The sequence below is a fragment of the Giraffa tippelskirchi genome, chromosome 12, assembly GCF_054371585.1.
Source record: "Giraffa tippelskirchi isolate mGirTip1 chromosome 12, T2T-mGirTip1v1.2.pri, whole genome shotgun sequence".
NCBI lineage: Eukaryota > Metazoa > Chordata > Mammalia > Artiodactyla > Giraffidae > Giraffa > Giraffa tippelskirchi.
The window spans coordinates 135,932,376-135,959,095 of NC_137286.1; the positions used below are offsets into that span (position 1 = coordinate 135,932,376).

Consider the following 26,720-nt stretch of genomic DNA (forward strand, 5'->3'; position numbering starts at 1 on the left):
ATCTCAGATGAGAAGGAAAGGCTGCTGCTGTGGATGGTGGGGCTGGAGGTGCTGTTGTCCTGTGTGGGAACCAGTCTTTCTCTTTATCCCCAGCTAAGAGGGGGAAGGGAACAGGCTGGAAGGGGGTTGTTCAGTTTTGTTTTAAAGGATACAGTTCATGCCAAGGGTTTCCAAACTCATTTTTGATGATTCTGCTTATCCTTGGTGTAATTGATAAACTTTGGAAGATTCTTGATCATTTTTATTTTTATTACTTCTAAAGAGTCCACTTCATATACTTCTCCTCATTTAATTCCTTCTCATTCCCTTAAATGATATCTCAGATAATTTATTTAATATTTTGTAATAGTGATGCCAAGTGTGGCTAATGAAAACGCTGGGTTCTCGGTAATGGGTCTACACTTTAGCACAGTCTATCTACTCAGACAATGTCACTCAGAGACCACATCCCCGCAGAGAGGTGATCATGAGTTTGTGCACCATCCTGTACACTGACTCTTACAGATACCAGATATGTTGCCTGTTCAGTCACATTATATGAGTGGTTGGGCAAATTGGAGCTGTTCACCATTTCAAAAAGGATAAAGGAAAAGCAGCATAAAAAATCAACTTACGTCTTATGATTCCACCTGATAATCATTTATGATGGCAAAAGCTTTAAAGTGCAGTGGGGAGCAGTCTCCCTTTCCAAGCTTGAATCCCAGCTCTCACTCTTCCTGTCTCTGTCCCACAAAGCCGGTCTCCTTTCAGTAAAATAGAGAAAGTAATACCAACTCCATAAATGTTGTTGGGAAGATAAAATGAAATTGTTTTAATGTTATTCTTTGCATAACATCTAAATGCCTGTTGAGTACTAACTAGTGGGTAGTTATTTTTAAAACACCATATGTGTTTTTAAGTGAGAAAAATTGTCTGATGACACTGGCATTATGTTGCATTAAAGTTATTGTCAGACAGTTTCCAGGCCCATAAATACCTTCCTGTGTGTTTGTATTACAGAGATTCTAGGTTTGTAATTCTTGAAGGTTTTAATGGACACTTTCTTTTGTAGACTCACAGAATAAATATCAGTTGTTTTCAAAATTGACCATTGTGCGCTAAATATTTCAAATTAATGTAATTTTCATACAATTTCCCAAAGTTCCAAATAACATTGAGTAAGGAGTCTCAATTATGTACAGTTCTTGTCATTGAGATTATCACCTTCTAAAAGTCTTCTTACTAGTTAAACAAGTGAAAATGAAAGTAAAATGTGGAAGTTAGAGTTAGGCATTTTAATTATCCTTCAATTAAAAATAAATAAATTTAAAAATACCCACAAAATAGCTTATTAAATTAAAAAAAAATTGGGATTGCTTTGAGTATGAGAAGTTGAACACAGCTGCCATCAGCAAAATGCTGTAATTCATTGAGGAAAACTGAATTCCAAAGCCTTTCTTCCTCACACACTCCTCATTCAGGAAGAGAAAACAACAACAGCAACAAAAAAAATCAACAACTTGGCTGAGCTTAAATAACCGTTCATGTTCTTTCCCCCTTCATGGATCACGGCCTCGTTGTGGTGAAGGGGCTTGTGTAACTCAATGAAGCTGTGAGCCATGTCATGCAGGGCCAGCTAAGATGGACAGGTCATAGTGGAGAGTTCTGACAAAACGTGGTCCACTGGAGGAGGAAATGACAAACCACTCCAGTATTCTTGCCATGAGAACCCCATGAATAGTATGAAAAGGCAAAAAGATATGATACCAGAAGATGAGCCCTCCAGGTTGGAAGGTGTCCAGTATGCTACTGGGGAAGAGTAGAGGGCAGTTACTAACAGCTCCAGAAAGAATGAAGTACCTGGGCTGAAGAAGAAATGATGCTCAGTTGTGGAAGTGTCTGTTGGTGAAAGCAAAGTCCAGTGCTGTAAAGAACAATATTGCATAGGAACCTGGGATTTTAGGTCCATGAATCAAGGTAAATTGGATGTGGTCAATCAGGAGGATAGCAAGAGTGAACATCAGCATCTTAGGAATCAGTGAACTAAAATGAAAAGGAATAGGTGAATTTAATTCAGATGACCATTGTATCAATTTATGTAGGCAAGAATCCCTTAGAAGGAATGGAGTAGCTCTCATAGTCAACAAAAGAGTCTGAAATGTGGTACTTGGGTGCAAACTCAAAAATGACAGAATGATCTTGGTTCACTTCCAAAGCAAACCATTCTTCATCACAGGAATACAAGTTTATGCCCCAATTACTGATGCCAGAGAAGCTGAAGTTGAACGGTTTTATGAAGATCTACAACACCTTCTAAAACTAATACCAAAAAGCTATCCTTTTCATTATAGGGAATTGGAATGTAAAAGTAGGAAATCAAGAGCTACCTGGAGTAATAGGCAAGTTTGGCCTTTAGTGTGCAAAATGAAGCAGGTCAAAGGCTAAACGAGTTTTGTCAAGAGAGTACACTGGTCGTAGCAAATGCCCTCTTCTGGCTAAACAAGGGACGGTTCTACACATGGACATCATGAAATGATCAATACTGAAATCAGATTGATTATGTCCTTTTCAGCCAAAGATGGAGAAGCTCTATACAGTTAGCAAAGACAAGACCTGAAACTGACTGTGGCTCCAATCATCAGCTCCTTATTGCAAAATTCAGGCTTAAACTGAAGAAAGTTGGGAAAACCAATAGGCCATTCATGTTTGACCTAAATCAAATCCCTTACGGTTATACAATGGAGGTGACAAACAGATTCAAGGGATTAGATCTGGTAGACAGAGTGCCTGAAAAACTATGAACAGAATGCACTGCTGCTGTTGCTGTTCAGTCGCTAAGTTGTGTTTGACTCTTTGTGACCCCATGGACTGTAGCCCTCCAGGCGCCTCTGTCCATGGGATTTCCCAGGCAAGAATACTGGAGTGGGTTGCCGTTTCCTTCTCCATAGGATCTTCACGATCCAGTGATCAAACCCGCATCTCCTGCATTGGCAGGCAGATTGTTCACCACTGAGCCGCCAGGGAAGCCCAGCGAGCACCTTTAAGATCTTTTAATGATCAGTCTGTTCTCTGAACTGAGCAGACTGTTATTCCCTAACTAGTTGGGAATCTAGAACTGATCCCCTCATGGGAGAGGCCAGATATGACCGCAAGAAACCCAACAGCATTAGAAAATGCAGACAGAAGGGGAAATATATAAAAGAGAAATATATTTAGATATTAATTTTTAAGATGTGAATTTTCTCTCTATATGTGTTACAGTATCAGGCAGAAATTAAAAGAAAAAACTTGGGGTCATAATGCCTGAATTGTTTGAATTTGGGCAAATTGATAAGCCTCTCTGAGCATCAGTTTCCTGCTTTGTAAATAGAAGGCATAATCCCTCCTCGTGCTGATGTAAGAATGAGATTACATAAAGCCTGTGAAATACTTGAGATTGGCACTCATGGAAAGTCTTATAAAATGTCTTTTGTAATTGATATTTGAGAGCATGGGGTAACCATCACTTCTTTGCTTGTTGGCTAGTTTTAGAGAACTGTGGAACTTCTGTGTTATGAGAAAACTTGTCATGGCCTCTAGCAATAAAGCAATGTTTTATTTTTCAATTTTTTTTGTTTGGACTGGCTTTTAAACAAGACTTTTAACATTTTCACAAGCATTATTTTCTTTTCTTTGCTGCTTTTTTGTATATTTCATTTACAATTCATTTAGATGCCAGTGTGGCTTGTCATAAGCAGCTGCTTACAGCACAGCATCCTTTTGGAGGATGAAAGGTGCTCATGAGACTTCCTTCTATAGGTAGTGGTGACATGACCTCTGCCTTAGTCATCCTGACAGTCTAACCAGGCTGCCTGCTTCCACCAAGAATGCCAACCTGGAGTGGACACAGTTAAATTTCCTGAGATTCACGAGTTTACAAAATCTAGATTGTGTCCTTCCATTGGTATCAATATACCAGTTCATGGTGCATGAAATAGAAAATGTCAAATTGTTCTCTTTGGACTATATTGAATAATCTGGTTTGGTTTTGTTGATTCAGAGGTCCATCACTTTTTCCCTTAGTCTCCCATAAATACTTAGAAGTGTTAAAACAGTAAGTCTTCACTAAGACAAAGGATAACTTGAAAGAGAAAGAAGATATGGAATAAGAAAAGAAACATCCCTTTTAAAAAAATTAAAAAAAGGAAAGAAACATCTCAAAAAATGTTACTTACTGCCATGTCCCTAAGTTTATCAATCTTTGGAAGGCCTAGAGTGGGGAGAATAATACAGAGAGGACAAAAATTGTAGTAGGCATGAAGTTTATTGGTCATATTATTTTAAAAGTGCATCTTCAAACAAAATAGACCTCTGATATGATTTTCACTGTGACCAAAGGAAAGCCACAGTCACTTTGGTACATGTGACATCACCACCACATCTAGGAAAAGTAGCACCTGCTCTGATATGTCTCTAGATAATACTAAGCTGTTCCCGTGGTTAGAATGAGTGGTCTGTTAGGGCTCAACTTCATGAGATTCTTAATGTTTTTGGGGCTCATAAATCTATGAACACCTCATCCTTCCTCCCCTGGCTGCTGGCATGCAGAGCACACTGGAGGGCGGTGATGATGGAGTCAGAGGTTTTGTTTGTTATGCTTGAACTGGTTAGCACTTTAGGTACATTACATAAAGTGTAATGTACATCATTTAATTCTTACCACCATTCGTTTAAGTTTTTGGTATATCCCAGTTTTTACTAAGATTGAGAGTGGGTGTAGAGTCTTACCCTCCCTGTTAATAATATTCAGGAATTTTAGCCCTAAACCCTGTCTCAGCACAATACTGGGCTAGTGGAATTTCCCCTCCAGGTATAGGCTGTCATTCTCTGCAAACTAAAGAATTTTTCTGAATTGTGAAAAATCACCATTTTCTCTCAATTGAAAGATTTCACCTAAGAATTTTTTTTTAATATATGTTCATGTGGATTCATAGACTTTGGTTAGAATTTCCCAAATGGTGTGCTCCAAATGAAAAATATATAAAATAATGATTCTCCTTATTTGGGGGGTATCAGAACTTGAGTCACTTGCTCCTGGGTCAATATGCTTCTTTCTATATACCAATCATTGTCTCTGTGCCTGTGAGACAGAGGTACAGAAGCACTGGCTATAGTGGTGTGGTCCATCAGATGGGCCTAAAATCCAACCAGATCAGGAAATTATGTATGTAGCTTGAATTGGGCTTTTTGGAATTCTTGGGAATGTAGGAGAAAGAAATGTGGTTGGCACCAGAATCGTTTGTTTCCTTCTTCAAATGACTTTTTGCTTAGATACTATTTTCATCTTCTGCCAACCTTTACAAAGGGTTTGCAATAGCTGGCAATAAAAGATTCACATGTGTATACATATAATTGTAAACCCGTACCCAAATATATTATATATATATATATATATATATACTATTCAGTCCACAATGTGGAGAAGGTAATGGCAACCCACTCCAGTACTCTTGCCTGGAAAATCCCATGGACGGAGGAGCCTGGTAGGCTGCAGTCAATGGGGTCGTGAAGAGTTGGACATGACTGAGTGACTTCACTTTCACTTTTCACTTTCATGCATTGGAGAAAGAAATGGCAACCCACTCCAGTGTTCTTGCCTGGAGAATCCCAGGGACGGGGGAGCCTGGTGGGCTGCTGTCTATGGGGTCGCACAGAGTCGGACACAACTGATGCGACTTAGCAGCAGCAGCATAGTATTACCTATAAGTAGATGTTAGAGACATCCTCTTTGAATTGCTTCAGAATTTGGGGGCATGGACTCTGAAGGATGTAACCTAACCTTGGAGCTTCTGAGAGCATTAGTAATGGGTCTTCAATGCATACCTAAGGCAAATGCATCGGCTCAGCTTCTGGGGAGCCCTTCATTTTGATTTTCCTCTGCTTCCCAGGTTATCTGACAGGCTGGGTTAGTCTTAAAAGGCCCTCACCTGGGGAGAGCCAGATTATTGGAACTGATGAATGTTACCCATCTAATGTTGTGAGTCCGCTAAAAAAGCTGTAATTTAGATTTTTTATTGACATTTTAGTAGATTTTTTTGACAACCAACAATGGCAAGCCAGGTGACTTAAGACCAGACATAGAAGGAGTGGCAAGACCCCTCCCCATGAGCATGAAAGTTGTAGCAGGTGGAATGCATACTTAATGCAGTGGCTGTAAGCAGTTGTTCATCTGTAGGTCTAATAGGAGGGCGGTCAGTCAGGCCTATCTTTCTCCACTTATGACCGGAATGTATTCCTTCAGAATCCCATCCTCTTCACTCTGGGTTTTACTTTGATACCATGGCAGATATAGGAGAAACAGGAAAAGCACATGGGTCTCCATCCAGATAATACAGTTTGGTTCCCAAGGGCTCCTGGACACAGAGTCACAGCTCTGGACGTTTCCTCCTCCTTCCAGGCTCCTCCTGCCTGCGGCTGTGGCTCTAGATTCTCTGAGTACAAACCGCTCCTGTCTTTCTCCTTGACCTGCAGTCCTTCCTGGGAAAACGTAGGACAGCCACTTGCCCTCCCATCTTTATGTCGTATCTGTAAATGAAAATGAAGTTCTTACTTTTCTCATTCACAAGATGGTTGTGAATATCCTCTGAAAAAACTGATCAGGAAGAGCAGTGAAATGATAACCTGAGTCTCTGTGATACAGACATTACCCTCCTAACCCATCCCTCAGAGACACACCTGGGTCAGCAGCCTGGGTGACAAGGTGGGGAGGCCCTGGGGTGGTGAGCAGGGGATGTAGGTGCTGGTGCTGAGAGGACCCAGAACAACCAGTGTTAACTCAGACAGGCATCTTAACTTCTCCTCTCAGCTCCTTTTTGGTCAAAATTTCCATCAATTCTAGTTACTGCCCACAAGTTATTCTTGCCACTCTTTCTATTTGTTAAACCAGCCTGTAAAATTCAGACATGTTTCTTCTTAGAATTGTCTAAAAATGTTCCTGAATTCTTCCCTTTGTTTTCCCAGCACTCTGTGCCTTGTGCAGGTCACTATGGATTTGTATCCACCTGAGATCACAAACTTTGGAAGCCTTGGCTCAGACTGAATCTGCACATCCCACCACCCCACCCCACTGTCATAGCAAGCAGATAACTAAGTGTTGATTGCATTCTTAAAAAGTAAGGGTATCATAATTTTCCTGATAAAGATGGATGCTTAAATCAGCATCAACCAATGATTTTGTTTTCTATTCTACCTTCTGTATTTTTTTGACCGAGATCATTTCCCAAGATAAAATCATCTCATGGGATAATGTGATGATTAAGAGAATGTTCATGGAACTCAGCACAGTGTCTTACATAGAGTAGACACCTCATAAATGGGGTCTGCTGTTGTTATAATCATTAGCCTTTGGAATGGGCATTTTAAATACTTACTATAATGGTAGAAAGATGGCTGTATACTGAAGGCATGCTTAAGTATGTCATAAAGGCTTATGACATGGGCTTCCCAACTCCATGACTGAGGCTTTGCGGTCTCCATCAGGTTGATTTCGTCTCCCTGAGCCTCACTCTCTCCATCTGTAAAATGAGACAATCCTGTTACTAGATAGAGCTATTATGAAGATTAATGAGTTAATACACGTGAAGGTTTGAAGGTATAGCTCTCTACACAGTCAACATTTAGTACATATTAACTATGGATAGAAAATTCTAGAAAGAGGAATTTCTACTTCCAAAAGTCAGCATTTAAATTTTGTCCTACTTTTCTGGGCACTGAATTTGTAATTAACCACTTCTTTATCCCTCCATGCATTGCTGAGGCTTCTGCATTCCTCACCTGTGATACCTGCTCACTCATCTCTCTAGTACCACCTGCTGACTCTTGACAGTTTGGGATTGAGATCCTACTCTCTGAGCCTCAAATATTCTTCTCTGTTAAAACTAGTAATGCCTGCCTCATAGGGCTACTGAGTGTATCATAAGAGCTGATACCTAGAAAGTTCTTATCATCATGTTTGACTCATGCACTAAATATCATGCCAGTGAGTGAAGTTGCTCAGTCGTGTCCAACTCTTTGCGATCCCATGGACTATAGACTACCAGGCTCCTCCATCCATGGAATTTTCCAGGTAAGAGTACTGGAGTGGGTTGCCATTTCCTTCTCCAGGGGATCTTCCCGACCCGGGGATCGAACCTAGGTCTCCCGCATTGCAGGCAGACGCTTTACCGTCTGAGCTACCAGGGAAGCCCTAAATATCATGAGGACCACCTATAATTTTATTTCTTTGGAAGGGAAAGCATTCCCTGCTGTCCCAAGAAGCCTTTTTGAGGAAAGGATTTTAATCCCAACAGAACAAACCCATTACAGTTTATCTTTGAAAGTACCCTTCATAAGGAGGCCTCTGTATCTATTTTTGCTATTTCAGACATTTTTTCTTATGATTGGTGTGGTATGCGTGATGGTGGCTGCGATTCCTTGGACTGCTATACCTGTGATTCCGCTTGGCATCATTTTCTTTGTTCTCCGGTGGTATTTCTTAAGGACGTCACGAGATGTGAAACGCCTGGAATGTACAAGTGAGTACCGGGGCTCTCAGATTGGGATGGCAATGAAGGCTGTCTTCCATTTATACCATAATTAACAAGACCCCTGAAATTCTACAGACTCTGTCTTCTGGAATTTCTCACAAGTCAACATTAGGTAATTGAATGTTATGGCCACTGTGAGTTGGTGTGGTTCTTAAGGCAAATAGAGCTGGTGGCAGGTTAGCTGCGGCTTTGCATTTTAGCACAAGGGGGATGGATGTGAGCACGATGAGGACAGGGGCCATTTCTGTCTTGTTCATGACATATTTCCTAACACAGAGGATCCACTCTGTAAGTACTTTTCTTAAAAATATTTATCATGTTGCAACTAATGTAGAAGGAAAATAGACAATTTTTCTCCTCCTGAAGTTACGAGAAATGACAAGGAAAGGAAGAGATTAGAAAAGGAAAGAAGACCTTAGGAAATTTATGTCAGGAGTGATATATTTGAAAAATACTTTTTTTCACATGTTCAAGTAAGTTGCAGTTGTTAAGTGTATTGAAAAGACATATGTTAGTCACTTAGTTGTGTCTGACTCTTTGTGACCCCATGGACCAGGCTCTTCTGTCCACGGAATTCTCCAGGCAAGAATACTGGAGTGGGTAGCCACTCCCTTCTCCAGAGGATCTTCCCAACCCAGGGATTGAAGCTAGTTCTCCTCCATTTCAGGTGGATTCTTTACTGTCTGATCCACCAGAGAAACCCTATTGAAAAGATAATCCTGTTATTTGCAGGTTTGCTCTTTATCATTACTATTATTTGGGGTGATATCACACTGTTTGTGTTCCACACCCCCCTTTCTTTATGTATTCATATAAATGATGCTGAAAAGAATCCCTTAGGAGGACTCAAGAGTGCGACCTGTTTAGTGTGCATTTAGTTTATTACCCCATTCAACTTCCTAGATTTAGAATAATTGGAAACAGAGATTTCCCTGGGGATCCTGTAGTTAAGACTCTGTGCTTCTGCTGTGGGGAGCACAGCTTCAATCCCTGGTCAGGGAACTAAGAACCTGAAAGTTGCAGCCAAAAAAAAAATAGAATAATGGGGATCACATTTTATGACTAATCATTCTATTGTGCAGGTAATCACAGAGGATGTAATAATTGAATTTATCTCATTATTAATGCATATATTTCATCAATATTAAAACTAATAAGGAAAGTAGAATTATTATATATTTTTAAAAGTTATAAAACTATAGCCAAAAATTAAGAAGGGGATATGTTTGTATCAGAGAACTCAACCATAAATGTGTGTTTGTGTTAGTCACTCTGTCGTGTCCAACTCTCTGTGACCCCATGGACTGTAGCCCGCCAGGCTCCTCCATCCATGGAATTCTCCAGGCAAGAACACTGGAGTGGGTTGCCATTTCCTTCTCCAATGTGAATTTCAGTAGTAGTAGTTTAGTCGCTAAGTTTTCTCTGACTCTCACGACTCCACAGACTGCAGCCTGCCAGGCTCCTCCATCCATGGGATTCTCCAAGCAAGAATACTAGAGTGGGTTGCCATTTCCCTCTCCCAACCATAAATAATTATTGCAAATGAATATCAACTTAACCTTCTAGAAACCAAGCCAAGAAGAGAAGAATATTGAACCCCAAGGTTCTTTGTATATACCAAGTGGAAAAAATCTCAGTTCATCCAGTCAAAGGAGTTTCTTTCACTGTGGCATTTGCATGTTTTGTTTTTATAATAACACTTAAGATGCTTCCTTGGTTACTCAGATGGTAAAGAATATTCCTGTAATACAGGAGACCCTGGTTCAATCCCTGGGTCGGGAAGTTACCCTGGAGAAGGAAATGGCAACCCACTCTAGTATTCTTGCCTGGAGAATTCCATGGAGAGAGGATCCTGGTGGGCTGCAGTCCATGAGGTCACAAAGAGTTGGACATGACTGAGCGACTAACACTTTCACTTTTTAAAGAGATATTTATTCTAATTAATTGCAAAAAGGATAGTGATCATCCATCTCATAAAAGCTATAGAAAAAAATTTTCAGTCATCAAGAGAACCAGCTAAACTTTTGTAAGTTCCAGTTTTGTGAGGTTTTTGGACGGATGGGGAGCAGTAGATTCCAGGTGTGTGGGACATTCTGCTGATGTGACTTGGTTGATGGTAGAACCTGGGGAGGCAGAAGAGGAAGTGATGAGCTTCATCCAATCTTCTGTGTAGACAAAGCTTTAGACATTTTATGGTTTGAGGCTGCCCATGAAATGGGGTCATTCAAGAGTCTTGCTGAAAAGCATCTCTCTGGTATATTCAATGAAAGGTTGTTCCAGAAGGAACACTTGACAGAGATTTTTGCCTGAGGAAGGGCCAATTCCCATCCTCATGGAAGTGGAGAGAAGGGCTCCTCCTGAGTCTTTTTTCAAAAAGCAGTACAGGATTTTCTCAGTATTTGAGCTGGAGAGTCTGAGAACTTTGACATAATCTCTGTGGAATATTTGGATTTTCCTGCATCCTAGTAGGCTGCAATAAGTTAGTACACCCCAAATTCAGTCCAGATATCCCCTCCTCCACACCCCTGATAACCACATGTGTCAGCCAGCTGATTAGAACTGTCTATGTTCTCTCTGGGTGGTGGGTCTGTGCCTTAAATGATGACACCACTGTTTTCTCTAAATAGTAACTGATAGTATGTTTTAGGGCTTCATAGGTGGTTCAGTGATAAAAGAATCTGCCTGCCAATGCAGGAGATGCAGTAGAAATAGGTTCAGTCCCTAGATTGGGAAGATTTCCTGTAAGAGGAAATGGCAACCCAGTCTAATATTCTTGCCTGGATAATCCCATGGACAGAGGACCCTGGCGGGCTACAGTCCATGGGGTCAGAAAGAGTCAGACACAGTTGAGCAACTGAGGGAGTAAGAGTACATCTTAAGGTCCCTGCTGGAGCCACCAGCAAAAAGAAGGACACCTGACTGCTGTGACTAGAAGGCTTAATCCTGCTTCAGCCTGTGCTCTGAAGGACCACTGAATCCTGAGGTTTAGTTTCAGATCCTACTGCCTAACTGCCTCTGGAAGCTTCAGTTCAGTTCAGTTCAGTCACACAGTCCTGTCTGACTCTTTGCAACCCCGTGGACTGCAGCATGCCAGGCTTCCTTGTCCATCACCAACTCCCAGAGTTTACTCAAATTCATGTCCATTGAGTCGGTGATGCCATCCAACCATCTCATCCTCTGTCATCCCCTTCTCCTCCTGCCTTCAATCTTTCCCAGCATCAGGGTCTTTTCAAATGAGTCAGTTCTTCGCATCAGGTGGCCAAAGTATTGGAGTTTCAGCTTCAACATCAGTCCTTCCAATGAATACTCAGGACTGATTTCCTTTAGGATGGACAGGTTGCATCTCCTTACAGTCCAAGGGACTTTCAAGAGTCCTCTCCAACACCTCAGTTCAAAAGCATCAATTCTTCTGGAAGCTTAGATTGACATTTTCATCTTAATGGCATATTGGCAGCTAATTATAATAGGGTTTTGAGGGGCACATTTTTGCAAAAGTGAGCATAACAATGGTCAGTCATGGATGGACAAGTACATAAAACCAGGGTAGCATTTGATTGCATTTCTCTAACCAGCTTTTTGATTTGGCAGTGCCTGAATGATGAAGCCCTATCCAAATTCTGTCTGAAAAAGTGTTGGGATCAACTAGCAATGTTTGCCATGAGCATTGCTAGGGGAGGATTAGCATGTGTGTTTGAGACTTCCCTGGTGGCTCAGAGGTTAAAGCGTCTGCCTCCAATGCGGGAGACCTGGGTTCGATCCCTGGGTTGGGAAGATCCCCTGGAGAAGGAAATGGCAAACCACTCCAGTATTCTTGCCTGGAGAATCCCATGGACAGAGGAGCCTGGTAGGCTACAGTCCATGGGGTCGCAAAGAGTCGGACATGACTGAGCAACTTCCCTTCCAGATGTATTAGGACCATGGATCGTCATCAAGTCTGCTGTTTTAAGGAGTTCTTTTTTTTTTTTTTTTTTAAGGAGTTCTTATACTAGATTCCCAGGAACTTTGTTCAACCTCGGGTGCTTAATAAGATGTGCAGTAGTGGTGAAGGCTGTTGGATGTTAGCTTAGTAAGATTTGAGGGTTTTCTGAACATAAATAACAAAATCTGAAGAAAAATGCTCATTATCACACATGGGCATCCTTCACCCTGATTATTCTCCCTCTGAGACACTGCTGTTGTGATTAAAAGCACAGCCTTGGGAATCAGAAAGTTGGGTCTCACACCCAGGTCTATCACTTAGGTGGGTTAATATAGTTAATCTTGGCCACTGAGTGCTCTTAATCCCTCAGTCTCTGGGGTTCTCATGAGGATTTCTTGAATCGATGCTTGTAAAGTACTTGCTGGCCATGACCAAAGGCACTGGAACCTTGAACATGGGGGAATCAAGAACTTACTCACAACTAGCACACCTCACATAGCTTGAAATATAACCTGCAGCAGCGTTGTCAGCCCAAGGTCCCCCTGCCCAGGAAGATCTGCAGTCCTGGTGGGGTGTGTCCCCAAGGGTCCTCAGGGTTGAGAGAAACACAGGCATCAGTCCTGTGAACTGTAGGGTTACACGTGTCTATGACTGAGGACTGACGCCATGGCTGTGACATAGTCTGCTTCAGGATAGTGAGCTCAGTGCTTGTGGGAAAAGTGATACTTTGGGCAGCACACCACCAGAGCCTTGACATCCCCTCTCCCCCTGTATTAGCTAATTTCTTTGAAGACCCTTCAGTTCACTCATCCTGGCATCCTGCTCAGCCCTAAATGGAATTTGAAAGAAACAGGATGGCTTTTCATGGGTCCACATTCCCCCAGCCCTCTTGGGCGTGAGGTGAGGTAGGTGATGGGTGTTTGGTTCCCTGGTGTTGGAGGCTGAGATGACACTTTGTTTCTAAAGTTGACCCTCTCCTCCATCCCTGCTGGAGAGAATCAGCTGCACTTTGATCTCCTGAAGAGGGAAGCAGATGAGGGAGGCCACGCTGGAGAGTTCACTCCAGGACTCTCCCTGAGTGAAGAGTCACATCTGCTTCCTGCTCAGAAGCCTTGTCTGTGATGAATAGTGTTGCTGTCACCTCATTTGCTCAGGAAGTGAGAGCCTGGTTTTAGTGAGTTTTCTGTGCTCTCTGGAGCTGAGCTCTTGGCATCCTCCTGACAGGGTGATGGCCCCGGAATTCACCTGTATCATCCCTGTGAGCACCTGGTGTCCATACTGATGAATTCTGGGGGTGGTTGGGACACCTGCTGGGCTGAAGAAAAGGCCTCAGCAGAGTCCCTCGCCTTTATTATTTGGAGCATGAACTCAATCTGAGTTTATGTTGCTCTTGTAAGTGCAAATTTATAGGAAGCTAAGAAGTTAGTCAGTAGAGTGAAGAGAGAGCAGTGTGGATGCTGGAATGAGAACACAGGCACACAACTGGATGATCAAAAGCACCATGAATCACTGTTAGCTCTTTGCCTAAATAGCATACAAAGGGGAAGTGTTAGATGATGTCATGGTTCAGAGATCCAGCAGAGCAGTTATGAAAACATCCATCAGGTTCCCAGAGTGGAAGTCAAGACTGTTCAAAGACTCCTTGGCTGTATGGGTCCTGTGGGCACAAGGGCGGTGCAGAACCAGATGCTCCGTGACCCGCACAGAGACTCCTGGTGTAGGTGCAGGGAGAGGCCCCGGATGGGGGAGACGGCAGACTGTCCGCTCTCCTTTCTCATCTAGCCCTTGTCCTGTGTCTGGCTCTGGTCCGCTGTGGGGGATGTACTGACTCTATCCCAGCCCTTAGGTTACTCATCTAAGGTGGAAACAGCACACGGATAGCTCATCAAAATTCAGGGTGATGAGGATGCTAATGAGAATTAAATTTTAGAATGTTACTGATTCAAAAATTAGTGAACAATAATTACCCATGGAAAAGAATGAAATATTGCCATTTGCAGCAACATGGATGGATTTAGAGAGTATTATTCTTAGTAAAGTAAGTCAGAGAAAGACAAATATGATATCACTTATAAATGGAATCTAAAAGTAATACAAATCAATCTGTATACAAAATATAAATACATACATAGAAAACAAATTTACAGTTACCAGAGGGGATTGGGAGGGTGGGAGGAACAAATTAGAAGTATGGGGTTAACAGACACATCACTATTGATATGTCAAATAAATAAGCAATAAGGATTTAGTGTAAAGCATGGGGAATTTTATTCAGTATCTTATAATAACCTGTAATGGAACATAATCAGAAAAAAATAACTAATAACTGAATGACTATACTATATACCTGAAACTAACACATTATTGTAAATCAACTATACTTCAATATATTTTTTTAAAAATTTATGAGCAGTTTCTGTCTGGAGAGATGCCAGAAGATTTTGGAGGGAGGTGTGTTTGAGAGGACCTTGATGAATGAGCTAGTTAAGATATTCTTTATCTAAATCTAGCTGTGATTTGAATTTGGTCAAAGATAGTTTCAAAGAGAATCTCTCATTCCCAGGTTGTTAAAGTGAAGGCTGGTGTGAGCAGGAGTTTGAGGGTCACGTGGAGGATTCCCTTTGACAGGATGTGTGACCACAGAGCCCAGGAGGCAGTGGGTTTCCCCGCATCCAGCCTCCCTGACTTTCTCTGTCGTGTGTCTGTCTCTGCTTCCCCAGCTCGGAGCCCGGTGTTTTCCCACTTAGCGTCTTCTCTCCGGGGACTCTGGACCATCCGGGCATACAAAGCTGAACAGAAGTTTCAGAAACTGTTTGACACATACCAGGATTTGCACACAGGTCTGTACATTTCTGGAAATGATTTCAAGATTGGGTGTGCTGCCTTCTGAGGCCTGACCTCCATCTCAGGTAGTCTTGCTGGCCAGCATCCCCTCTGTGCTCCCCCCTTCCCCCCTCACAGCCCTGCTTTTCTCCCCTGACTGGCTTGCATGGTCCTTCCATCACAGTGCTGTGTGGACTTCTGTCTCTTTAGGTCAGGAGTCAGCAAACTTTTCTTTTTTGCAAAGATCCAGATGGGAAATATTGTAGGCTTTGTGTGCTGTCTTCGTTGCAACTACTCACCTTTGCTGTTGTAGCAGAAAGAGAGGCCAAAGATAATACATCAGCCAATGGCTGTGTTCCAATAAAACTTTTTTTTCAGAACCAGGTGGTCCCTATTCTTGGCCCCCAGACTGTGGTTTGCCAGCTCTTTTCAGAGCATGGAGGGTAGCAGACATGATTGACAAAAATAATTTCCTAATTTGCAACCCACTTGATTATACTTTGTATTGGTGAAGTTGTTTTTCCTAGGTAGAAAATTCAGAATTTCCTCTAAGTCTATGAAATCCTGGTCAAACTTTCCAATCGTTATTTTATTTTGAAGATAAAATGGCATTTTGATAATCACATGTAGATCCTGTTAGCTGATGGTCATGTAGACGCTGGCCCTTAAGAATAAACACCGCAGTGCCCTGTAGTGAGGGCAGAAGGTGCTGGAATCAGAGTGTGAGCTGTGCTGTCTGCTGTCAGAGAGCTGGGAGCAGTCGACCCTGTGAGAGGATGATCTTCACGCTGAGGCCCAGCACTGCAGGGAACATACCGATGAGACGATTTACTGCCTTCTCTCTTATGATCGTATTTCTGTTCATAACTTGTGGGTTGAAGTTCTCAATCCTTGCTTCCTGGACTGACCCTCTGTGTCCCATATGTTGTCTTGTGTTGGAACCTAGTTTTCTGGAATTTCCAGGATTCTTGGGTGTGTAACTTTGCTGTTCTACCTTGTGTAAAATCTTCAGTAGCTCAACTAAGAAAATGCTCTCCCTCATGAGAAGCAGCTAACATGGTTTTTCTGTTTATGTATCATGCTTCATGATTCACAAATCCAGAGGCTTGGTTCCTGCTTTTGACGACGTCCCGATGGCTCGCTGTGTATCTAGATGTCACCTGTGCCATCTTTGTCACTGTTGTTGCTTTTGGGGCCCTGATTCTGGTAGAAAGTAAGTACAGATGTGGATATTTGTGGTTTGTTTACAGTTTACAGCTTTGTTTGTAGTTATTAAACTCTTGCCATCTTGTCTAATATGTACTCTTTGGTTCTAATGAATTGTATTAAAGTGTTTGCTGCATATTAAAATGCAAATTACTAAAAAAATGATACATGCACCCCAATGTTCATGGGTACAGAAAAAGAATCTTTAAAAAAGTGGGGGTACATATAATAGATTGGTCCATGTGAAGTCATTTGTGTCTTGATGAGAACTTTTATCTTTTTTCCCATTTATTTATTTATTTACAGTAGGTCCTTGTTGAGACCACTTTTTAAAAAAATTTTGATCAGAGTATGACTGATTTACAATGTGTTCACTTCAGGTGTATAGCCAAGTGAATCTATTATATGTACCTCCACTTTTTTAAAGATTCTTTTTCTATACCCATGAACATTGGGGTGCATGTATCATTTTTTTAGTAATTTGCATTTTAATAGATACTTCATATACATTGTCCTTTAGAAAAGGATGTCTGTCTTTGGCTTTCAGAATCTTTAGGAGCAAAGACCAGGTATGAATGTGCCTGCTCCAGCAGACCTATGGTGCCTTGGCCTCCTGCTTTGGCTTGTTTGGTCCATTCTTTTATTTTTAAGTTTTATTGGGGTATGGTTGATTTACACTGTTGTCTTGGTTTCACATGTACAGCAAAGTGAATCTGCTGTACATAAAATATAGCCACTCTTTTTTATATTCTTTTCCCATATATGTCATTAAAGAGTTCCCTGTACTTTACAATAGTTTCTTATTAGTCATCCATTTTAATATTTTTCATATAGTAGTATGTATATGTCTATCCCAGTCTTCCAATTTATCCCACTCCTCCCTTATCCCCTGGTAACCATAAGTTTATTTTCTACATCTGTAACTCTATTTCTGTTTTGTAGATAAGTTTATTTGCAGCCTTTTGTTAGATTCCATATATAAGTGACATCATACTCTATCTTTCTCTGTCTGACTTACTTCACTCAGTACTAAAATCTCTAGGTCCAGGCATGTTGCTGCAAATGGCATTATTTTGCCCTTTTTATGGCTGGTTAATATTCCATTGTATGTATGGTACCACATCTTCCATACCATTGCTTGTTGATGGACATTGAGGTTTCTTCCATGTCCCGGCTATTGTGAATAGTGCTGCAGTGAACATTAGGGTGGATGTGTCTTTTGGAGTTATGGTTTTCTCTGGATAAATGCCCAGGAGTGGGATTGCTGGATCATATGGTAGCTCTATTTTTAGATTTCTAAAGGAACCTCCATATTGTTCTCCATGGTGTCTGTACCAGTTTACATTCCCACCAACAGTGTTGGAGGGTGCCCTTTTCTCCTCATCCTATCCAGTATTCATTGTTTGTAGACTTTTTTTGATGATGGTCATACTGACTGGTGTGAGGTGAAACCTCACTGTAGTTTTGATATGCATTTCTCTAATAATTAGAGATTTGATCATCTTTCATGTGCTTTTTGGCCATCTGTATATTTTCTTTGGAGACTGTTTTAATCTTCTGCCCATTTTTTTGATTGGGTTGTTTATTTATTTTTGATATTGAACTGCATGAACTGTATTATTTTGGAGTTTAATCCCTTGTCAGTCACTTCGTTTGCAAATATTTCCCCCCATTCTGCAGGGTGTCTTTTTGGTATTTTTGTGGTTTTCCTTGCCATACAAAAGCTTTTAAGCTTTCAGTTCAGTTCAGTCGCTCACTCGTGTCTGACTCTTTGCGACCCCATGAACCGCAGCACGCCAGGCCTCCCTGTCCATCACCAACTCCTGAAGTTTACCCAAACTCATGTCCATTGAGTCGGTGATGCCATCCAACCATCTCATCCTCTGTCATCCCCTTCTCCTCCTGCCTTCAATCTTTCCCACCATCAGGGTCTTTTTAAATGAGTCAGCTCTTCGCATCAGGTGGCCAAAATATTGGAGTTTCAGCTTCAACATCAGTCCTTCCAATGAACACCCAGGACTGATTTCCTTTAGGATGGACTGGTTGGATCTCCTTGCAGTCCAAGGGACTCTCAAGAGTCTTCTCCAACACCACAGTTCAAAAGCATTTAAGCTTTTGAAATGTTTATGTTTTATTTTATTTTCATTGCCCTAAGTGGTGGGTCAATAAGAGCTTACTGCAGTTTATGTCAGAGAGAGTTCTATCTATGTTTTCATATAAGAGTTTTGTAGTGTCTGTTCTTATATATATGTCTGTAATCTATTTTGAACTTATTTTTGTGTATGGTGTTAGGGAATGTGCTAATTTTATTCTTTTACAAGTAGCTGTCCAGTTTTCCCAGCAACACTTATTGAAGAGACTGTCTTTTCTCCACTGGATATTCTTGCTTCCTTTGCCATAGATGACCATAGGTCCATGGGTTTATCTCTGGACTTTCTATCTGGTTCCATTGATCTATATTTCTGGTTTTGGTGCCAGTAGCATACTATTTCAATTACTGTAGCTGTGTAGTATAGTTAAAGACAGTGAGCCTGATTCCTCCCAGCTTCATTTTTCTTCTTTGAAGGAAATAGCCAACTGCATTGGCTATTCATAGTATTTTGTGTTTCCATACAAAATGTAAAATATTTTGTTGTAATTCTGTGAAAAATGCCATTGATAATTTAATAGGGATTGCATTGAATCTGTAGATTGCTTTGAGTAGTTTATTTATTTGCAGTAGGTCTTTGTTGAGATCTTTTATCTTTTTATTTTTCTTGAATGTTTTGAAGGTCTATACAACTGTAGCAAACTGATCTTTTAAACAGTCCAGGTAGTGTCCCGTAGTTAGGAGGAGAGAATCAAGTTTACTATTAAGCGTTTTGTACATCTTAGGTTTTAGGTTTTAGCTTTAAGTCTACTTGGATCTCTTGGTTGTATCGGTCTGGTGTACTGGGGTGAGAAAGATTCTCTGTTGCAAAAACAGTATCCTAACTGCTGTGTGGATACCAGATGAGCAGCTGTTGGAATGTGGCATGAATTCACTGTCCTTAACTACTCCATAGTAATAACACTGAATCATAGTCATTAATAATGGAACAGTGAGAGTCATATTTTAGATTTAAAAGCACTACCTCTTAGAACCCATTGCCTTGCTTTTGTGGTTTCAATTGCAGCTACACTGGATGTAGAAAGTGAAATTACATAATGATAATTGAAGCCATAGGGACAAAAATCTGAATAATGACATGCTCTTCACCTATATAATACTGTCAAGTGTATCTCAATCCAGGTGGGATTAATATGATAAAGGACAGAAATGATAAGAAAAGCAGAAGAGATTAGGAAGAGGTGACAAGAATACACAGAACAACTGTACAGAAAAGATCTTAATGACCTGGATAACCAGGATGGTGTGGTCATTCACCTAGAGTCAGACATCCTGGAGTGTGAAGTCAAGTGGGTCTTAACTTCAAAGCATTACTATGAACAAAGCTAGTGAAGGTAATGGAATTCCAGTTGAGCTATTTAAAATCCTAAAAGGAGATGCTGTTGAAGTGCTGCACTCAATATGCCAGCAATTTGGAAAACTCAGCAGTGGCCATAGGACTGGAAAAGGTCAGTTTTCATTCTAGTCCCAAAGAAGGGCAATGTCAAGGAATGTTCAAACTCCCATGTGATTGCACTCATTTTGCATGCTAATAAGGTTGTGCTCAAAATCCTTCAATAGTAATGTGAACTGGGAACTTCCAGATGTACAAGCTGGGTTTGGAAAGGCAGAGGAAATGGAGATCAAATTGCCAACATTCATACGATCATAGAGAAAGCAAGGGAATTCCAGAAGAGCATCTGCTTCATTGACTATGTGAAAGGCTTTGACTGTGTGGATCACAAAAATCTGTGGAAAATTCTGTAAGAGGAATACCAGACCACCTTACCTGTCTCCTGAGAAACCTGTATGCAGGTCAAGAAGAAGCAGTTAGAACTGAACGTGGAACAGTAGACTGGTTCAGTATTGGGAAAGGAGTATGAAAAGGCTATATATTGTTACCGTTTACTTAATTTATATGCAGAGTACATCATGCAAAATGCCAGGTTGGATAACTCACAAGCTAGAATCAAGATTGCCAGGAGAAGTATCAACAACCTCAGATATGCAGATGATATCACTTCAATGGCAGAAAGTGAAGAGGAACTAAAGAATCTCTTGATGAGGATGAAAGAGGAGAGTGAAAATGCTGGCTTGAAATTCAACATTCAAAATACAATGATCATGGCATCCTGTTCCATCACTTCATGGCATATATATGGGAAAAAGTGGAAGCAGTGACAGATTTTATTTTCTTGGTTCCCAAAATCACTTTGAACAGTGACTGCAGCTACAAAATTAAAAGATGTTTGCTTCTTGGAAGGAAAGCTATGACAAACTGAGACAGAATATTAAAAAGCAGATACATCATGTTCCCAATGAAGTCAATATAGTCAAAACTATGTTTTTTCCAGTAGTCATGTAAGGACATAAGAGTTGGGCCATTAAGAAGGCTGTGAAGTGAAAGTTGCTCAGTCATGTCTGACTCTTGGCAACCCCATGAACTATACAGTCCATGGAATTCTCCAAACCAGAATATTGGAGTGGGCAGCTGTTCTCTTCTCCAGGGGATCTTCCCAACCCAGGGATCAAACTCAGGTCTCCCGCATTGCAGGCAGATTCTTTATCAGCTGAGCCACAGTGGAAGCCCTTAAGAAGGCTGAGGGCTGAAGAATTGATGCTTTTGAATTGTGATGCTAGAGGAGACTCTTCAGAGTCCTTTGGACTGTAAGGAGATCAAAGCAGTCAATCCTAAAGGAAATCAACTCTGAATATTCATTGGAAGGACTGATGCTGAAGCTGAAGCTACGATATTTTGGCCACATGATGCAAAATGCTGACTCATTGGAAAAGACCCTGATGCTGGGAAAGACTGAAGGCAAAAGGAGAAGAGGGCAGCAGAGGATGAGATGCTTAGATAGCATCACCAACTCGATGGACATGAGTTTGAACAAACTCTGGTAGATAATGAAGGACAGGGAAGCCTGGTGTGCTGCAGTCCATGGTGTTGCAAAGAGTCAGACATGACTTAGTGAGTGAACAGCAGTAATAACTTTGTTAATTCTTTCTAAATTCATAATATTTTAAAAAATTATTTATTCGTTTGGCTGCCCTCAGTCTTAGTTGGGGCACAGGGGATCTTCAGTCTCAGGTGAGACAGGCAGGCCTTTAGTTGCAGCGTGTGAAGTCTTAGTTGTGGGATGTGGAATCTAGTTTCCTGACCAGGGATCGAACCAGGCCCCCTGCACTGGAAGTGTGGAGTCTCAGCTACTGGACCACCAGAGAAGTCCCTCATAGTGGGTTTTTCTTGTTGTTTTTTTTTTTTTTTTAACTGTTTTATGGTCTCAATCAACAGAAGTAATATTATGAGTAATACTATCATCACATGTAAATGATTCAAATATTATAAAGGAGTCCTCTCACTACTATATAAAATAGATAACTAAAAAGGACCTACAGTATAGCACAGGGAACTCTAGTTAATACTCTGTAATGATATCTATGGGAAAATAACTTGAAAAAGAATAGATTATATGTATATATATGGCTAATTCACTTTACACCTGAAACTAACACAACTTTGTAAATCAACTATACTGCAATAAAAATTATAAAAATAAAGGAGTCTTCTTCATAGAGTGACAGAAGGAGCTGCATGAGCGGTTGAGAAGTAGACTGACCTTATTCCTCTTCTTCCTCGTTTAGCTTTGACTCCCGGGCAGGTTGGCCTGTTCCTGTCTCTCACCCTCACACTCACGGGGATGTTCCAGTGGTGCGTCAGGCAAAGTGCTGAAGTTGAGAACATGGTGATGTTTATCTTTCTGTTCTTAGCCTTTTCAAGTCTCCTTGCTTTTAAATGGCATAAAAGCAATTCTTATGTAAAATAGTGAAACTACTATTTTTGCATCATAGTTAACAAAGTTTTTTTTGTATTCTCCATCTGCTTAAAGTTAATGTAAAATAAAATATATGCATCGTTTCTCAGACTTATGTATACCATGTCATAAAGTTTTATATTCATCACAGACTGACTTCAAATACAATAAATGTCTCATAGGAGAAAGGTCCTGAAATTCTGGAGAGAATACAGGCTAATTGTTTATTAACTTAGCAGCTTGTTTACCTTTGTTTCTTAATGGGTAATTCCTCATTTTTGGTAAAAGAAAAGAATCCAATATTTTGAGGTTTACTTAATTATTATGTTCCTCCACCTCTCCCCGCATTTGAGTGTTTATTCTTGTATGTGTTGAGCACCTGAATTTGCTGGCAGCCCTTCTTCCTGGTAGGATAGGCTCCCTCTCAGAGTGTGCTCTCAAAGGTTTGGAGTTATGGTTGTTTAGGAGGCCTTAGTATGTAAATTATACATTCTGAATATTTGTATCTTCTCCTAAAGGGAGAAAAACAAAGTCTTTCCATGTCAGCCCTCTAACAGAGTAGACAGGGACTAATTATTTAAATGAGTCTTGATGATTGTCCAATTCTGCTCATCTGTAACATGTGACCCTTCTGTAGCCACACATACTGATTGGTGTCCATAAACATTCTTTTCTTTGAAAAAATTCTCTTGTTTATTCTTCAGCTGTGAAAGGTGGATCAATAAAACTTTACCATTCATTTCTCTAATGCTTTTAGTTTTAATATAAAGTTGAAGGGAATAGTCATAAGTAAAAGTGTTGAAGATGATGAACAAGTTTGCAAATCATCCAAGACCTCATCAGACTTCTACTTCTGTCCTTTACGGATTCTGAGACCCGGGATGTTCTGAACCATAGAAAAGCAGAAGGTTTTACTTACAGTCTCTGATCATCCATAAATAAGACCTTCTGACACTAACTCATTTGATGTCATATGTGTTTCAGATGATTTCAGTGGAGAGGGGGATTGAATATATAGGCCTTGAGAAAGAAGCACCCTGGGAATATGAGTATCGTCCACCTCCATCCTGGCCCCAGAGGGGAAAGATTTACTTTACTAATATGAACTTCAGGTACAGCTTGGATGAGCCTCTGGTATTGAAGAACATGGGAATGACCATTGACCCAAGAGAAAAGGTAAGTTTAAGCCATTTGCCTCTTTAAAATCCAGCTAAAGGTTTGGCACCACTTCTGTTCTTGGCTTCCTTGTCTGTGTACAGGGGGACTCTTTGTTCCTAATGGATGCAGATTAGATCAGTGACACTGTCCCTGAATCTTTCTTGGAAACTGACCATGGAATGGGGATACCAGCATTTTTTTTCCCTGTGTCACCAGCTCCTTCCAGGTGGTTGATGGGTCCTGGGTTCCAGGGCTCGATCTTAACCTGACCTAGGACACTGTATGTAATACCTAATTATTCATAACAAAGTCTGCGTAGTCTGCCCTGGCTCTCTGTTCCTAACTCTCCAATATTTCATTCCTTTCCATCTTTTATTTTTTTTTAATATATTTTTATTTATTTATTTGGCTGTGCTGGTCTTAGTTATGGCACACAAGATCTTTGATCTTCACTGTGGTATGCAAACTCTTAGTTGCACCATGTGGGATCTATTAATATTTCCCTGATCAGGAATGGAACCCAGGCCCCCTGCTTTGGGAGCGCAGGTTCTTAGCCACTGGACCACCAGCAGAGTCCCCCATCTTTTCTTCTTTGTGTTTCTGAAATCTTCTTTTCCTCCCACGGTGCCCTCTGGTTGCAGCCTGCCCCTCTGTCCCTGGGTTTTTGCCGTGGACTTGTCCTCTACTCACCCACACTGAGCTGCCATCTCCCTGCCCTCCCACCCACAGAGTGCTTCTTTCTTTAGCACATAACTGATCCTTACTGGCCTGGGTGAGCTGCTGCTGGAATCAGACCACAGCCCTAAGCCCAGTCCAGCAGGGGCTGTCAGGTGAGCTTGTGGTCACTAGAGAAGAGCCTGAATCATGACCCAGTCAGGGGTGAGGAAACAGGGCCTCAGATGGAGGCAGGGCCTGGAGACTTGCTCAAAGTCAAAAGCACATTGAAGGGAGCAGGGAAGATCCACATGGGAGATGGCAGAGAGGCTGTGACCTGGACCTGCCAGTGTCCACGTCTGCTGGTGATGTTCCTTTCACGTTCAGCTTGAGGCTCTCAGCTGGGCCCAGGACAGAGTCTTGAAGAAGAGACTAAACTAGAACAGACAAGGTGGTAGGAAGCTCTTCCCCACCTCCCTCTGAAGCCAGTATGTCTCCTGACTTACTCACACGCCTGCAATCAGGTCGTGTGTGAGTTCTCCCAAAGCACCACGCCCTCCAGTTTTCAGTGTGCATGCTGCCCCTCCACCTCAGAGACCTGTTCCTCCATCATCCAGCTGGTGAACGTCTCCTCATTTTCTGAGCTGATCTAACGCATCTTTGAGACCCTCAATTCTTCCTTAGTGTCTTATATTTTCTTTTAAGATAGAAATTATGGTACACCTGTTTTCACAGTAGCCAGAAGTTGGAATTAAATCCTTACAATGAAATATTATTGTTTTAAAAAGGAAGAAAATTCTGACCTATGGATAAACCTTCATGATATCTTGCCAAATGATGTTAGCCTCACACAAAGGGAATGAATACTCTGATTCCACTTATGTGAGATCCCTAGAGTAGTCAAATTCAGGAAGACAGGAAGTAGGATGTCGGTCTCCAGGGACTGGGGGATGGGAAATGGGGAGTTGTTTGTTTAATGGGTAAGAATTTCAGTTTTAGCAGGTAAAACAATTTCTTGAGTTTGGCTGCATAACAGTGTGAATATACTCAACACCAAACTGTCCACTTAAAAATGGTTATGTAGTTAAATTTTATGTTATGTGAATTTTACTATAATTAAAATAAAAGCTAGCACCTATAGCATGCTTTATAATTTGGAGTCTGTATTTCATAGCAAGAACCTTGAGGTTTTTTAAAATCAGGGAGCATCTTGTTTACATGTTTGTTCCCCAGAAAGTGGCATTCTGCAGGGCACAGAGAGGGTGCTTAGGGACTGCTGGTTTCGAGGGTGAGTAGCACACAGGTGTGAGCAGCCAGTAACCAACACACACACAGAAGACAACTCTGAATAACCAAAAGAACTACTCTTTAAAACGCTCACCACCACAGACCCATCTAGTGGACTGTAGCTGTAATTTAATGAATGATATCCTTGTAACATGAAAATGAGAAAATAAATATTCAACTTAATCCCCAAATGCTACTCAAAGAGCAACTTTAGTTAGTCACAGGACAAAAGCTGATCCTAATTTCCAGTTCCGTTGTAGTCCAGGTAGAAGGTGAACTGCTGTGTCAAGAAAACATTAACCACAGTTCTTGATATAATCCTCTCCCCTAGAGCTCTGAAGGCAATGTTTGTTTACTCTCAGACAATGTGTCTGTCAGATTTTCCATTGTAAATGTAATTCTGTTAACTTGCATTTGTCTTAAATTTTCCCCAAAGGCATAAAATATGAATTATTTAAGAAACTCTGTAGTACAACTTAGGAACATAACAGATTCTTATTCTTCCTTCTTAAAACCTGCAAATCATAGGATTATTGAGATTCTAAAATGTTTGAGGGAAAATTGAATTTGAAGACTAAATTAATAACTGCATAACTTGACTTTTGATCTGTGCCTTGGTCCACTCTCAATATCACTGTTAGCTTCATTTCTGTGTTTGGAAATGATACACAGGCAGTGTGTTCATGAATTGATTTCACTCCGCCTGTGTATATCAGAGGTTCCCTCTCCTGCTCACCTGTTCCAGTCCCAGTCACTCCAGGACACCCCTTTGGTGTTGGGTTTGATTGAGAGAAGCTGTTGTCTGGAGGTGCGGTGGGGGCGGAGACAGGGAACTTGGGAGTGAGCCAGCCCAGCAGAAGTGGGGCTTTATTCTCTTTCCCTCATTTCTTCTTCTGTCCCGACTCCTGGAAGTTAGAGTCAATAGGAGAGTATAGTAGGCACTATGCAGGGTTTTATTTCACAGAAGAAATGGCAAGTGAAAATAAAGAACCAGGACTTCCCTGGTGGTGCCGTGGATGAGAATTCACCTGCCAATGCAGGCGACACTGGTTCAATCCCTGGTCTGGGAAGATTCCTCATGCCGCAGAGCAACTAAGCCCTGCACCACAACTACTGAGACCACGTGCCACAACTCCTGAAGTCTCTGCTCAGCAACAACAGAAGCCCCCTCCGTGAGAAGCCCGTGC

General features: G+C 41.2%; 1 protein-coding gene and 1 long non-coding RNA gene across 6 annotated transcripts in view; both read left to right on the forward strand.

Annotated features, from left to right (window-relative positions):
• The window catches only part of LOC145530190 (ATP-binding cassette sub-family C member 4-like), a 159,188-nt gene that overhangs the window by 85,719 nt on the left and 46,749 nt on the right, over nucleotides 1-26,720 (forward strand). For 4 of the 5 annotated variants that reach the window (XM_081551106.1, XM_081551105.1, XM_081551104.1 and 1 more), the window contains 5 exons: nucleotides 8,381-8,531; nucleotides 15,183-15,302; nucleotides 16,388-16,498; nucleotides 22,265-22,365; nucleotides 23,419-23,610. In XM_081551106.1, the coding sequence (XP_081407232.1) occupies nucleotides 8,381-8,531; nucleotides 15,183-15,302; nucleotides 16,388-16,498; nucleotides 22,265-22,365; nucleotides 23,419-23,610 (675 nt within the window). The remainder of the gene's footprint in view (nucleotides 1-8,380; nucleotides 8,532-15,182; nucleotides 15,303-16,387; nucleotides 16,499-22,264; nucleotides 22,366-23,418; nucleotides 23,611-26,720) is intronic. The other variant, XM_081551108.1, reaches the window with a different exon arrangement.
• LOC145530200 (uncharacterized) lies at nucleotides 8,575-14,439 on the forward strand. Its single transcript, XR_014071541.1, has 4 exons — nucleotides 8,575-9,669; nucleotides 10,581-11,570; nucleotides 11,965-12,232; nucleotides 12,448-14,439. It is a non-coding gene; the product is annotated as an uncharacterized LOC145530200 (long non-coding RNA).